Source organism: Bacillus rossius, chromosome 14, assembly GCF_032445375.1.
Source record: "Bacillus rossius redtenbacheri isolate Brsri chromosome 14, Brsri_v3, whole genome shotgun sequence".
Taxonomy (NCBI): domain Eukaryota; kingdom Metazoa; phylum Arthropoda; class Insecta; order Phasmatodea; family Bacillidae; genus Bacillus; species Bacillus rossius.
The window spans coordinates 45,945,741-45,962,447 of record NC_086341.1 but is presented as its reverse complement, the minus strand read 5'-3'; the positions used below and the strand labels follow the sequence as shown (position 1 = coordinate 45,962,447).

The window sequence follows — 16,707 nt, the reverse complement described above, 5'->3', positions numbered from 1 at the left end:
CTTGTTCAGGTTAATGGTACAGGTAACTTTTGGTGCTGTATTATTCTGAAAGTCTTGAAGTTTTGTCTTTAACAGGTTTTACTGTACTTACCAATGGTGTAATGTTAGTGTGCTTGTGTTTAATTGGTGTCGGTGAGCGTCTCTTCTTGTGTGACCTGCCTGGGCACTTGGTACTTTCAGTGGTAACTCCCCTTCAACACCCACCACCCCTGGGGGAAGCAAGCTTAGCCCGGGGAATATCTTCAAAAATTTCTTCAAGTGCGTAGGATAGTTCTCACATCGTGTTTCCTGATGCACGCGCACACACGTTCCCGCTGCATGGTTTCAGTTCTTGCATCATTTTAAATATCTCTTGAGCGAGTATGATTTGGCAGCATACAAAGTTTACTGTATGTGTGTGGCATAATCCCTGAAAATTGTAATTCTTAATCAATTGCCAGGGACAAGATTTTATGGTGAATAGCGTGGTAACATGGAAATGCATGTGAATACACCATGTCACACTGAAATTTGAAGTAGAAAGCCATCGAGTATCAAGTCACAAAATTTAGCTTTCGAAATACAAATTAAATATATGTCATTATTTCAGCGTGAAAATTAATTAGAAACATTAATTTAACACTTGTGTGAACTAAGTTTTTAATTTATGATGTTAATACATTTTGTGACCCACATTGGTTTTACGATTTATTTTTATTCTTCTGAGCATGTGTGTCTTAAACATGTGTATAAAAATTATTTTACTCTACAAATAGTTCATATTACAGGAAAAACATCAATGTTCTGTGAAAAACATTTATCATTGTGTATGTTGAAAAACATACTATCTTTATACATAAACAGAATATATGCAAATAAAATCAATAAAACAGAAATCTCCTGTTTTAAAAATAATATATTCACCTAAAAGCCATGAAATCTTGTTTTGATATTATTAAGTTTTGCAAACGTTTTCTTCCTTAATCAGTTTGGTTTGCAAGTTTAACACTGCTCTTTTTGGTTATGGCAAGCTTTTACAGTGTTTTATTGTGATTTGAGATGTTTTTGCTTATTTCATTTTTTTTTTGTTTTGTGTATGTTTTGTCACTGATAAATAAGTAGCTTGATTCAATGGCATGTTGGGTTTCTTTGAAGTCTTAACACCAATGTAAACATCCTTAAGAGGGTTCACTATTTGCACTTAAGGTAATATGATACTTGGATCTTGGTCTTTTCCTAATGGAAGGTGTGGATGGATGGGAGGTATTTACTTCTTCGGTTTTCAAAAGAAAGAAAATGATTTAGAATTGTGAGGCAATTTTTAAGAACTGGAATCGAACAGAATACATTTTAAAAAAAAATTGGTTGTCTGTAAAGTTGGTTTACGGACGATTGTTTAACGTGACAACGTCATAACAAAACATTGATGAAATGATTGATCCAGAAGAAAAGGAAATATCATATTCGGCCTGAGACTGAGCCGTAATAGGTTTTTGCAACTAAACCATTTAGGCATTAAAAATATTATATTCTTAGAGGAAGAAATTTTTTTTAAATTTTTCTATCTTTTGTATGATAAAATCTACCTCTGCATACTTTTATAAATAAAATTGAATTATCACTATTTTGTATGGATACAAAGAAGGAGTGAAATGAAATGTACAAGTTAATTAATAAATTTACTTTTATTTGCATTCATTAATTCAAATATATTTACAGTATTACTTTTGAAATGTTGCGTGCGCTGTATTTATTTTTACAAGTACAAAAAAAAATTCGCAGCTGCCGAGATTCGAACCGTTAACCTTTGAATTGGATGTCATCCATTCTAACCACACGGCCACGAGACCATATTGAAAATGGTTGTTTCAAATGGTATAAATTAAAAATATTCCACGCACGATATTTGTTTGAATTTCTTTTAACTAGCATATTCTCTGTTGGACTCAAAATATTTACACGCTCGTGGGTTCATAACTATAATACGGTGTGTCATTTATTTGATCAAATAATAACTCATGACAAATAATTACCACTGTCAAACTAAAGCGTGAAAAGTATCATACCAGCAATAAATATTTAGTTAAACAGCTAAAACAATACTCATACAACACTGTTTATATATACTGATTTACACTAGTAATTAAAATAATACGTACTTGTAAGAACACCATTTCCTTGCGAATATACTCCCTTGGCGCGGTGCACAACAATAACCTCGAACCAGTACGCCGCCACGTGCCGGCCGAGTTCTCTGTACCGTCCGCAACATACCAGAGAGATGCCACACATGCGTAAACACATCCGTAGTGGGACATCTGTAGTGGGACAATTTTTTGTGCATGCAGCCAGCGTTCATCGATTTATTAGACGTCACATCAAAAAAATATGTGGCTTATCTGCATGTGAAACATTTTATTGTGTGTTGAACTATTACCAACATGCCTCTTACAGAAACCATTGTAGTTATATTCAGATTTATCAACCCTTTACTTCATCCTACAGGTGACTGACCAATCAAAAATACCTTATTCAGGCCAGCCACAACTGTGCCAGCCACTGTTACCACCAACACTCCAAACAATAGCTGGTGTCAATGTCTGCCTGCAAATGAAAATAAAAAATCAGTGGTTTTACTTAGTGGCATCCAGCAATAATTCTTACTTGTGCTGAATTAAGACTTCGGGAACCAGACATTTACATTTCATCACCTACAGAATCCAAACATACACCAAAATTCAATGATGCAGGAAATTGTTTCATGTGCATTCTGACTTTAATTTTATTTTTGTACTAGTCATTCAAACATCTTGGCTGCTTGTAGTGTCAGACCCTGCCTCAGGTAGGAAACTACATGTCCATTTTTATTTTCATTTTCACTCTCCCACATAGCACCAAGGATTTTTTTTCAGTCGGAAGCATGTCAGATAGAGCCACAACAGTGGGTTTTGTCAAGGTGTTCCCGTTTCCCCCATGCATTCATTCCATCAATGTTTCTATCAGCTTGTCTTTCATCGATCGTCTCAAAGGACCTTGATGTTAACGAGACATTGAGATCAATTTTTGGTCTGCTCTCCCGCAACTAGGTCTGCCAGTCCAACTAGCAGTTTCCCGTAGTTGATTACATCCCGAGGAAGTGGTCCAGATTTTTTTAAGCAGCTTCCTGAACTCTCTTCCAGAATACTTCCTAGAGGCAAAAATAAAACTATCTTTTTAGTCGTTGGTTTTTTAGACTTTTCTAGATTTGTTTTCACAAAGTTACTATTTGCAATATTTGCATTAAGTGTTTCAGTTTGAAATAAGCATTTATTTCCCCCTACATGTTGTGTGATTTTAGAAGCTGAAAGACTGACTATGAATGTGGGAATAGAAGATAGGAGGATGTCCTGTGTTTTGAGTTTGAGGTGTATCTTCCTGATTCTATCTTTCCCATTTCTTTGTGAACCAGTTTTACTTCTCCGTGACATACGTATATGTAGGCCAAGGATGCTAGAGCTACCAGAGCATGAAGGTAATTAATGCACTACTTTGCGGAAGTATGACATATATGCAGCATGAGGATTGTTGTGTGTCCTTGATTCCTGATACAACCAGTTTTAATCCTGCACCCAGCAATAAAATAATGCATGTTTTGTTGATTGTTTAAAAGTTTAAAACCTCTAAACCTTATTCCTAGTCAAACTAGGATTTTTCATTTTCTATGTGTCTATGCCTGATAGTTTATTTTGCATGTTTTTGGTTGAGGGTTTTTTTAATTTTTATTACTACTGGTACAAATTATACTAAGACTATTTTTAAAATCTATATTGGATTTTTCTGATTTGCTGAAAATTGTGGGTAGTAGCTTAACAAGCAAACAGTTTTATTCTTAGAACTTGTGCTAATAATATTAAGTGTGCTTGTTTCAAAATGTTTATTACTGTATATATATTTATTTTGTAATCATGTTTGATTTTGCAAAATACTCATCTGTTGAACTTTGAATGGAGTTTTGTTTGTTGAGTATTATGTTGGTTTGTGTGGAGTGACTTTTGGGAATTTTTTTTTTGTGTTGGGAGTTCTGAGTAGTAAGTAAACCTTTCTTGTAGATTGTTGTAAAATTAATTCAACAAAGTGCAGACATGTAGAGGAGACTAATGTAAGTATGTGGTCTGATGTGTGGTTTTTGTAGTATTTTGGGCACTCTGTGGCGACACATACTGAGGTATCATACTGTAGTCACAATGAGGAGGAACTGGGGATAGATAGTGGAGGTATCACTCCTGGATGTAAAATTATAACTGGGCTACAAGCCACTTGCTTACTCACACACTTGCAACATGGCATTTAAACGTGTGAATGCAATACGTAGTTAGTAATTTCTGTTAGATTCCAGTGAAATGTCTTGTAACTTAAAATGTTTGATTAGAATTTTAAAACTTACAATCACAGCTAGGAATCATTTAGAGCTGTACCGATTCACAAAATTTAGCTGATGTGCAGATAAAAATTGTTGCCGATTCACAGATCCCGAACCAATGCAGGGGAAAACATATTTTGATTAAAAATTTTTTTTATAAATTTACTAGTTTATATGTTGCTTACCTGTAGGTGGAAAACCACATAAAAAAATTATCCTTATAATTTGGCTGCACTTCAGAATTTCAGCAGTGATCGTAGAGCTTTAGAAGTTTTTCGCCAGTGAGCTTTAAGCTTTTGACTAATGATCCATTTGCCGGTGAACCAGTGAACTTGATACTTGGCAGGGTGAATACTAACTACCACAACACATTTTGAAGTATTCGACAGGGTGAACAGTAATCAGAAACATTTGAGGAACATAACAAAATTGACACCGAAACAAGGTAACATACATTCACCTTATAAATAAATCAGAAGTGTGCCAAGAAGTACCTAATAGCATTTGCATTTAACCTGGGAAAGCTTCATCCTGTAGTGAATTTAATTCCTTCTCTTGGGTAGGCAGTCGAGATGTACAATCAAGGCTTCTACATCTAATACTGCAAAAAAAAAAAAACGATATTTTTACTAGTTTATTACAATAACATCAAAAGTTAAACAAGTAGGGCTGAATCAGGGGTGCAACAACAGGGGGGGGCAAGGGTATTTTGCCCCCCCTCTGAAACCTTGAAGTGGGGGCAAACGGGGGCAAAGAAAGTGCTGTGTGATCAATTTTTAGATAATAAAACTGCTTAAATAGCACCATTTTCCACCTTGAAATACAAATTTTCCCGGAGGGAGGACCCCCGGACCCCCCCCCCCCCCCCCACACACCCCCGCCCCCACTTCAATAGGGGGGGGGATCAATGATTCTTTATAAAAAGGTATATATTGCGCCCCCCCTTTCGAAATTTAGTTGTTGCGCCCCTGGGCTGAATAATGTGCAAAGTGCCAAACGGCAGTTCAGTGACGAAAAACGGTGTCCGACAAGCGAGAAGTCGCCAGTAGTTCTGGGTCCCTGCGTCATCGCGAGTGTCGGTCGCCCCAGGTCGTTTGCGCCGCCGGTGCGGGACGACGAGTCGGAGACGCAGCGGAAGGCGCACGCGAAGCGGGTGCGGGAGACGCGGCGCTCCACCCAGGGCGTGGCGCTGGACGACCTCAAGGTCGCGGAGCAGCTCATCAAGAGGAGGAACCAGGAGAAGCTGCAGCAGGCGACCCAGCAGCTGGCCAACGAGCAGGTGCGTGGTCCCACTTCCCTGCCGGAACATCAATGTCACAACTACTGTCTTCAATTAATGGGCGGGAAGATTCAAGTGCGGTTTTTTTTTCTTTCTACCCCCCTCCTCCTCCCCTTCCCCCCCCCCTCCCCGTCCCTAATTAAAGTGGGGGACAAATGAAATTTTACCAGGTGCGAGCTTCCTTGCTTCCCTGCTTCACGCAGTCGTGGAGGTGTTTCAGATGTTCCTGTGTACTGCATGCACGTCAAAGGAATCTCGGGCAAAAATTACAAGTCGAAAGAGAGGGGAAAAAAAATGTTCCTTGTATAAATTGTTTTTTGGAATTACAACTATTGTCTTGAATGAAGGGGTGTGGGAAAATTCAAGTGCACATCCCCCCCCTCCCTAATTAAAAGTTGGTGGGTGGGGGGGGGGGGGGGGGACATAAGAAATTTTACCAGGTGCGAGCTTCCCTGCTTCACGCTGTCGTGGAGGTGTTTCAGATGTTCCTGTGTACTGCTGCACGTCAAAGGAATCTCTGGCAAAAATTACAAGTCAAAAGAGAGAGAGAGAAAATGTCCCCTGCACAAATTTTATTATTGGTATTACAACTATTAGCTTGAATTAAGTGGGTGGGAAAAATTTTTAATACGCTTGTTTTTTCACCCCTTCTAGTTAGAGGGAAATATCATTATGACCCGTCATGTTTTGTACTTATGGAAGTGTACTTAATGCGAAAATTACTTTAAAATGTAACACTCTTTGTAGGGTTTCGAAATGGTAAACTTTATTGTGTGGTAAATCGGTGCAGGGGTAAATCAGAGGTAAAATTTCATTTCTTTCCCCAGACTTTTATATTACTTAGATTAAATTATAATATGCGTAAATGAATGTTGCATATACATTTAAAAACGATACAAAAACATTTTTTTTTTGTGCAAACATGTACTATAGAATAAGCAAAACAATTGTGTCTTTTTTTTTTATCATTCCAAATATAAATTAAATGTTTTTTGTGTAAATATATATTGTTTATTTTTTCAGTGGAAGTGATTTTTCTATAAAGTTTTTACCCTACTTTGTTAACGTATTTAAAAATAGCATTTGGAGTAATTAATATATATGTGGGTGGATTTTTCTATTTAGAGGTTTAATACTCTGCTGGCCTTTAAAGTTGCAACACATAAAAGATGATTTTTGCTATGAGACACTCGCAGTACACGGGTCACATGAAACAAATTTTCAGCTGTGTACGAAGTGCAGACCGTGGGGACATCAGCACTGGCAGTAACCGCTGCTTCACGCCGTGGCGTCGAGAGGAAGAGATTTGGGATGCCCGCCCGGGGCGTCTCCGCCTTTGCCGCTCTCGTGCGTGTCCACAGTTCATCTGTTGTAGGCTAGTTGCTGGCGTACTACGGGAGCGTTCGTGGTCGACGTGCAGAGATCCAGAGAACACGCGGAAACGTCGGGACGCCGAGTGCCGCTTGTGGGTTTCGCGTTGTCTTGTAGGTGCGGTGGCCTGAATATTTGGGACGAGACTCAGCAGTTTAATGGTTGCTGCTAGGCGTGCCAGCGTAGTGACGTGGGCTCGACGCAAGCAGGACTGTGGTCTTGATAGCACCGTGATTCCTTGGGACACAGATGCTACGCACAGAGTCTGAGTAGACAATGCCATGCCGTTCGTCCCACCAGGTCCTTTGTTCCACACACTACAGCAGTAGTAGGAGTCTGCAATGAGCTGTTCTGAAGTAGCAGCGACAAACTGTGCCACTCGCCTTAAATCCTGAGCGGAGGTCTGTCGCAAGTGGCTGTACGGTCAGTAATTACCACGTGCGCCAGATTCCTGTCCTCGAGCTATGTGGCGCGAAGGCTCAGCCGATGCCTCCTCGACCTATCAATCCCGTATCTGCTTCACCATGCTTGCAATTTTTTCCAATACAAGAACCAGTTTCTCTGTAGGATAACCCACGACTCCTATAGGCCATGATTTTTCATGCAGTCAAATGCCGAAACCTGTTTGCATGGTTGCGTTCCCTTCAACGTGGCGTGAAGAAGCAGAAAGGAAGACCAGCATAAAGCAAGAGCAGAGAAGCCACTCAGGGTCTAACTCCGATTGGCCAACAACATTCGCCAATGAGATTATGGCAGGCAAGCCTTCTCTTGAGTCAATAGGATGAGGCCTCTTGTGATTGGATTCTTGAAGAAGATCCTTGGAAAGTATTAATACAGCCCTACCACCTTCCTGCTCTCATTTGATTCTCAGTCGTGAAGATGCCTGCTGCAATGCAGAGCGACACGGCTCAAACACGAACACCAAGACCGGTTTGAAAAGTATTAGTTATTTGTGAATAACTTGATATTTGATTTTAAATTTGATTGGAATGAAAAAAAAGAGTATTCGCAGAAGCCTAATGCTTACTCATTCTCATCGTTTCAACACCCCTCGCTGTGCTAATGATACAGTGTTGACACAATTTTAAGACTTGATTCATTGTTAATTTTTAAATTATTTTATGTCTGCAGTGCATTTTATTATTTTATTTATTTATTTATTTAATTTGTTACATGCCACACCAACAGCACAAGGCTCCAACGGTGGGCACAACATGTAAGACATGTAAAAAAAAAACAAATACAGTAACAGAACAAAAATAAGAACAAAACAATAAATTATAAGAACAACAAATAGTAGGACAAAAACAAAGACAAGACAACATAACATACAGTTGGTATCCTTAGATTAATACATCTGGTATTAAATAATTTAGGTAATAACATTAGAGCATAAAGATAATTAATCTTTGGATGCCGAAAGAATAATTTTTTTAACAAGTTTTTTCTCTCTGGTAGGTTGTAAGTGATTAACATACATATTAAAATTGTTAACAAGTCTATATATAATATCATTTGTATTTAAAAGTGTGCACAAAAAAGGTGGGTTACGGCTATTAAAAGAAGGAATTTTAATGCCAGTAACATCAAATATATGAGGACATATAAGATTACCATAATAACAATGGAAGACAAAAATGGCATCTAAGATCTTTCTTCTAGTTGATAATGAACCAAGGAGGGAATTTAAATCTATGTTATTGATGGTATTTAATTTTTTGTTAATATAGTCAGATACTTTAGATTGAATCCTGTCAAGCTTTTCAATATCAGTGTTATTGATGCTATTCCATATAATAGAACCATATTCAAGTTTTGATCTTATTAGAGCTATATAGAGGGAGAGAATAGAGTCAATATTGGAGGTGTTAAAGGTGATAAATTTAATTAGACCAAGTATTTTGTTAGATACCGAGATAATGTTTTCAATGTGAAGATGAAAAAATAGTTTTTGATCCAGTAAAATTCCTAGGTCTTTGACATGTTGAGATTTTTTAATAGGTGAGTTATCAAGTTTGTATTCATATTGCAATGGGTATAATCATAAAGTTAGCTATGTACTTCATTCGAACATACCGGTGCCCTGTTGACTGTTTTAAAGGCTAGTGGTTTGTGTCAAGTCATCATTCCTAATCGGTAGATTGCAAGATTATATGGTGAATAGCAATAAAACTGAAATAACAGCAAAATTAAAGTCGGTACACCGCCAAATATCGATATGGGAGTTAATACACCACATAATATCAAACTGCAGTGAAATCCATGTCAGTTACTTCATTTTATGTATTAAAATATAGAATTCATGCATTCAATCTTTAGTTTAGGCTTTTATTTAAGAAAAATTAAATTTTTATTTATCTAGTACAAATAATTCAATTAGTTTGGTAAGGTTTATTGAAAGTAAAGTAAATTAAAGCAGTCTGCAGCTGATACCGTACAGACATGGCTAAAGGCCTACAAAGAATAATCACAAGGAAAGATGCAAGTGTGATGATTTTGGGCTTTTAACATTGCATATTTATTTTGTCCATTATAATAGTACTGAAAGAATTAAAAAGTTATAAAAAGTAAAATTTAAATCTGGTAATATGGTGGCACCAGAAATAAACTTAATGCACACAAAACAATAAGATATTTTGTCCCAATAGTTTGAAAAGTTCTAGTTAGTAGTTACAATAACACCATTATATTTTTTAATATTTATTTTTATTAGGAAAGTAAGTACACTTTTCTGAATATCAAATAAAAGAAGATGAAACAACCAAAGTAACTTAATTGCTTGTTTTGATATTTGAGAAATTTATACAAAACAAGACTTTCAAAATAAAAATAAAAATTACGACCTAGCTAGTTAAAAAATAAAACCAAAATATTTTGGTTCTTAGACATAACATTAAAAAAAATTTTTAGCTGTTCTTTTTATTAATTTGTGTGTGTGTGTGTGTGTGTATTAAATCAGAACTAAAGAGAACATTGCAGAAAAATATTGGAGTTTTATTTGCAGTTTTTTTTTGTTTGACTTACTCTCATCAATATATGTAGTATGTTTTATGCACACATATTAAGCATCTTACTATAAATAGTTGAAGCAGTTCAGCGTTGTGCTTGATATGTAGTTATTATTATATGTGTTTTTATTATATGTGTTTTAATTTTAATGGTGATAAAGATGAAATGTATTAGGTATTTTTAATGAGGAAATTATCTTTTTTATAACACCATAAAATATTGGCAGGGTAATTTTTATGTTGTAAATATTTAGATGCTAATAATTAGTATGAAGTATTTGAGTGATTTAACTTATGATTTTTCTGTGCTGTGTATGTAGCATTTTAATTTTTTTTTTACTTTTCAACAACCTTCTTAAAAGAACAGGAAGAATAAGGTGATACCATTTACAAGAGTTTGTGTTTTTTTTTTTTTTTTTTTTGGAGTGATATTTGAGTTTTATTGTGGGTTTGGTTATGACTGCCATGCAAAGCAGTAATAATGACTGAGTTTCCCCTTTGTGACATGTTTGCTATAATTTTGGTTGTTGATTTTACATTTGATGAAAAAAAAAATGAAACCTTGCATAATGCTCCTTGGCTTTTATGATGTGCTTACCCTTTTAACTGACATGCTGATTGTTTGCAAGATGTGAAGTTTGCGAAGAGGTAGAGAATTTTCCGATTTTGGAATCAAAACCTTTGTTAGTAATCAGGACCACGTAATGCCAATTTTTCATAAATTTTACATGAATTTAGTTACTTTAACTTGAGCATTGCATCAAGATTTCTAGGAAACACGAAGATTATCATCATTAGAGTGGAGTGATTTTAAGTGCTGAATTCCCAAGGGGACTGTTATTGGAGACTTTTAATTTGAAGATTAAAACTTGAGAAAACTTTACATCCAAAATTACCATTAAGTTGTAATCTGTCAAGATGTAAAAGAATTCAAAGTACAAAATGCTTCAGATGAGAAGCTTAACTATATTATCAATGCTTGATAGAGAAGAAACTACATAAATTTTTTGTAAAAGACACTATCTTATTTGGGATTTATTATACATTATATTTTTTGTGTTAAATATATTATAAAATATAATTTTTCCCTACTAATGTTTTGGTTTGAAAACACTTTTCAATTTAGTTGAAAAAATATATTTTTATGAAAGTAGAAGATAGCTTCAGTTTTACTCTGTTCTGTTTTAGCACTCCATTACCAGCATTTCAGCCGTGCTTTTTGCTGTTACTCGGCTATGATTGATAGGCTTGGCAAAATGTGCAAAACCTCTATTGCGTAGATTAGTGTTTAGTTTTACCACATAAAGATCAGTATTACATTTTGTTACAGTTATTTTCTCTTTTATTAACTTTATACCAGGTCATTTGTACATTTTCTCAGTTATTTCCAACGTGACTACCGGCCAAAAAGAAAAAAAGCTATCAAGACAGAATAGTAAATTACTATCACATTATAAACAATTTTTTGTGTTTGTTACCTACATTCTACAATTAGCATCGAAAATTAGCCAGTCTTTTTGATACATTTACTAGAATCTAGATAATAGGATTACGTGACTGTAATGACCAACTGCTTATTGGTTTCTTCGGGGTGAAGGTCACATTTGAGAAATTGATGGTGTGCCAGACATATTGGCGTGCAATTTTTATTTTTATTTTTTTCCAGTCTTTAAGCACTTTGTTCATAATATTTTGGATTTTTAAATATACGATTGTGATGATTGTGAAGATTGTGAATCCAGTCATTAATATATTTTTTTTTCTTAATTTAAAAATGCTGTTTATAATTTTTTTTTGTGTAGTTTGAATTTCCACTGATATTCAACACGGCCTTTCCATGAGGATTTTTTTTTTTTTTTAACATAGTCCATCCATTGTTTTTGTACTTAGTTCTTTTTATTTTTTTGTCCATTTTTTGAAACTATTTTGTGAAGATTCCTGTATAATGTTTTTTTTTTTTCCTTCCTACAGCTGTCGTTTTTAATTCGGAGTGTCTAGTTTTTTTTTTTTTTTGTGGGAACAATGTTTTTGCTTTTTAATGACATACCTGCTAAAGCGGGTGTAACATTTGAGCGGAGCACCATTGGTCAGTTGCTGGCAGCAGCGCGGTAGCTGTGTGTGGCGAGGAGGCTGTGAAGCAGCGACGGTTGGTTTGTACAGCCGGCGGTGAGCGCTAACTCCCCGTCGATCACCGCGACCATCACCGCGGCCTCGGGTAAGGACGAGGAGGGGGCCCCCGCGCAGGAACGCCGTCCCTCGTGGAGACTCAGAGTTGATAATGTGGACCGCAGCAAGGTGTGTCCTTTCCCCGGCTGCCGTTTTCGTTTCCGCGCGCACTTCTGTGCACCTCGTTTTTGCACCGCATCTTTGCACCCGCTACTTAAATGCATGCTTTGTGCCACACCTTCTGTACGCATCGTGTCACAGGTAACCTAGATCGTGTGTGTGTGTGTTTGCATGGATTACAGCAGTGTCGTGTCATGTATGTACCAAGTAGTTTGTAGCATACATGTTGTTAGCTTGTTAGTTTTGAAAATATTGTTTGATGTGTATTGAATATTTAAGTGGTGATGTATCTGTGTGTATTTATTTATAAAGTATTGGTCGTTTGTGGTAGCTGATGTACTGTTTTTTTCCTCTTGCTTAGCCTTTTGTATGTCAAGTATTTTTTTTTTTTTCTCTCCATTAACAGGTTCTTTTATGTGAGCTGTAGTGTGTTAGCAATTTTTCACTAGGTTTCTAGTTTGAAAATGTGAAGTATCTTAATTTTTTTTTAATACGATTATATTATAAAGATTACATCATTTCTGTCTAAAAGTATCTGCCTTTCTACGTCTCGTGTGATTGGACAATTGTTTCTCTGACATGTGCTTGATTATCTTGAGCCAGTGGTAATCATTCAGGCATCGGTCTTGCGAATCCCACACGGGTCGTTAAAAGACTGCAGCTAATACACCGTTCACCATTCCTCAATTATGAGTAGGAACAACCATTAAATTTTGCGATAAATGATCAAATATGCCGGTTTTAAAGATTTTGCGAAAATTAAACATTTCTTTGGGAAGACAAAATTTGGCATGAAATTCAGCTGTTTCCACGAGTTGACACCATTTCAGAAAAGTGACTCTGTGTCATAGATTTGTAACACAGAAAACAAATTTCAATTAAGTTTTTCGATATTTTGAACTAAGTATTTTTTTTCTACTACAGTGCCAATCAATATTTATGTTGTGCGTAGAACACCAAGTTACATCTTGTATCTTCATATCTTTGATATTTATTGTGAAAGGGAAATGGCTTTGTTTTGCAAGAGAAACTACTACGCATATTTTATTCATACCAACTTTTACGTAACTTTTCTTAAATACTTGACGTTACTCAAAAAATGCAGTCTTTTTCAGGTGGAGAAAAGCTTTATTTCCCGAGAGACTTGCGAATAAATGTGAAAAATAAATTCGGACATAACCTACCTATCTTCTTGTTTGTTTACACTTCACGTTCTCTTAATTTTATAGCTATGCCAAGAAATAATTGTTAATGGTGTGAGGAAACTGTCTCTTAATGTGTTTTTATGTACCTACGTTTTACCAGGTCCCTTTGCTTGTATTTACTTAAGTTGATATTACATAGTCTTGAAATGTACATTTTGTGTAGGTTCTGTCCTGCTTATGCCAAATGATAGTTGGTTTACTGCTATATTTAGTACCAAATATGTTGTATTCATGATTGAACAGTAAGTTATTTTAAGTTTTTTGATTAAATTTCATGATAAGTATGGAGATGCTCGCATAGTAAATCTGTAGGCCTAAAGAGTTTTTTTTCCTGTTTTTTTTTTTTTGCAATAATTTTTTTAAAGGGTGCTGTGATACTTCAAGTATTTTACTACTACGAGTGATTAGAATAGGTATATATACATATTACAAATACTGGATATCGTGAAAATAGTTGGTTGGGTTTGATTAGCTATTGAGGGTGACATTGGGGGCTCACTGTTTACTTGCGGATTTAACGACGATAAATCTACAGTGTCAGGGTTTCCATCTTTTCGAGACTGAAAAAAAAATGTTTCAATGCAAGGTATGCTTTTATTCGCTGCACACATTTATTAACAATATTATCTTCCCCAAGTTGGGTTATAAACATCAGCATTTTTAAAACTGCGCCAAGTGAACTTGTAGCAGTAGGAACCCTAGCCGTTAGACGCTCTGGCTTGTCTGTGAAAAGCCGAGTTCACACTAGCGCTGGCAACAATATGAATGACAACTAAGAACACGCAGGCATGTGGTATCCAAAACAAACTTAAACATTAAAGGGCCCTAATTTAAGAGGTTGGATGTTCAAAATATTATGGGTAAATACATTGTGTATGTTACTTCAACAAGAATTATGTTTCACAATTAAATTATTAAATATACTTGAGGCATATATTATTATTGACAACTAGAACTTACATGTACCAACATTTTTTCCATTAAATATAATAGAAATAATGCCAACATTTAAATATTCACAAAATTTACAGTATTCCTTATAGTTTATGGTCTTGGCTGCAGTTTGAATATAAGCACATACTTTGGCGCGGCAGACCCCGCTGCATGTTCCCGTCACTTGCCTTTTAATCATGCAGCCGTCTGTATTCGCGTGGGTGTCGCTCGTGGCTCGCTGTGGTTTGAAGTCATGAACTCGGGCCTCGTTCTCGTGTTGCGGTCCACTGCATCCAGTCCGCCTCTCTGTTGCCACGGGAAACTGGCCGTCCACTTTTTCGCTGACTCCCTTCTCTGGAACGAGCTGGTTCTTCCTTCCCTAGGACAGCTACTGGTAGGCGCGTATTGGACAGTCCTTCCTGGCAACATCCTCTTCGTTCCACCTTCGTCTCCCTCGTAGAGCAGGACTGTGCTCTAGTGCCTACCGTTCCTTACATCTTGTTACGTTTCAGTAACACACCACCAAGTCCAAATATTTGCCTGTAGCGTCGCGTACCGCGTTCTGGCATCAACAGCACCTCTTCGTACGCACTGCGTCCTGTCCAGTTCGTAGTACTCCGTCATACAGCCTTCCTCTAGCTATCTGATGACAGTCACTATACCTTGTCACTTCTTCAATCAGCACGTACTACTGGCTCGCTGTAGGAAAGGTTTTGATGGGAGATTAAAAACCGTTGAAAACTAGCTTCTACTGCGCAGCTTAGGTTCCCCCCTTCCTTCTTTGCGACAGAGAGGGGAGTGACGGAAATTCTCTGTCGCAAAGAAGGGAGGAGGGAACCTAAGCTGCGCAATAGAAGCTAGTTTTCGTCAGTTTTTAATCTCCATCAAAACCTTTCCTACAGCGAGCTAGTAGTAATCTTCTGTACGCCTTGGGTAACTCTGTGTAGGACACGTACGTAAAGTTTCTTCTCTGGTCACGTCCGTGCGTCGCCCGGCATCACGTGAACGCAGATTGTCAGGTCCGGTGTACTCCCGTCTCACTCGTGGTTCTTGCTGGTGTTCTGCTTCTGTTCTGCCTGGTGAACAGCGAATGGGCGGTTGTGCCGCAGAGAATCGCGACCAATCAGAATTACGGATTGAAAGTGTCCACGTTGCAGATATTTGCGTTGCGGGTCCCATAACTCCCAGGCACGCGCTCCACCAGGTGAGCGGACTGCCTACTCCATCAGGGATGCGTTGCTCACACACTGCTCCGAGTCTCTAAAGCCAGTAATTGACATTTTGGAGGAGTTCACACCACAACATAGCTATATTGAAACTACTTAAAAAAATTAGTGTGTGTGATCGGTTAGGTTTTGTTCAGCTACATTAAAAGCACTGTAAAATAATCTGAAACATCAATTTGAAATTTACCTAGGTAACTTAACCTAACCTAACTTACTTACTATTTTATTGTGTTTTTTTAATATAGCTAACTTAACCAAACATTCACATTATTTCACAGTATTTTTTATGTAGCAACCTAACCAACCATTCACACAATTTCACAGTACTTTTACTTAATACAACCTAAACACTCGTTAAAACAGTAAAATACTTCAAGTATTAAAATGTCACCCTCGAATATGATTTAAAAAAAATGTTAGGAGATAAAAAAAATTAAAATATTTATTTTGTAATTTTTTCATTCGTAGAGTACAGACGACAAATGTTAAGGGAGTGAAAGGTAAACTGAAAATTTTATTTGGAAATTTTAGAACTGACATAAATTTTTCACGCCTATTTTTTGCACAGCTTTTATGTTTTATTCAGAATTTTTGCATTGCTTTTGTCTATTTTAACACTGCTTTCGGTCAATTTTATTTACCATTTTCTGGTGTCCCTAATGATAGGGGTCTTATTATGCTTCGTAAAGAGTCTATTGTAAAATATAATGTATATTTTTAAGTTATATTGTGTAGCTATAAAAAATATATTTTATGTATCAAGATCCAAATTTGAAATTATGCTTGAGTTAAAAAATGGTATTTTTTATGCTGTTATTATTTTATTTATTGACGTGATAACGTCTTATAAATCGTTGAACGCCGGCAGCACGCACAAAAAATTGTCACGTTCCGCCTGAGCCGAGCGTGCAAGAACCGGCCAACCGCCGTGCGAGAAAATCTTCTATAATATCGAACAGGTTAAGGCAGGGCTTTTTTGACTAATTGTTCTTGATTACATTGAAAAAAATTATTTAAATTT

At 36.5% G+C, this 16,707-nt stretch overlaps 1 protein-coding gene across 12 annotated transcripts in view; it reads left to right on the top strand.

The window, feature by feature from the left end:
• Positions 1-16,707, top strand: part of LOC134538852 (protein phosphatase 1 regulatory subunit 12A) — a 177,820-nt gene that overhangs the window by 121,327 nt on the left and 39,786 nt on the right. For 6 of the 12 annotated variants that reach the window (XM_063380412.1, XM_063380407.1, XM_063380415.1 and 3 more), the window contains 2 exons: positions 5,468-5,657; positions 12,197-12,331. In XM_063380412.1, the coding sequence (XP_063236482.1) occupies positions 5,468-5,657; positions 12,197-12,331 (325 nt within the window). Of the gene's footprint in view, positions 1-180; positions 259-5,467; positions 5,658-12,196; positions 12,332-16,707 lie in introns of all 12 variants that reach the window. The other 6 variants (XM_063380404.1, XM_063380414.1, XM_063380406.1 and 3 more) reach the window with 2 other exon arrangements.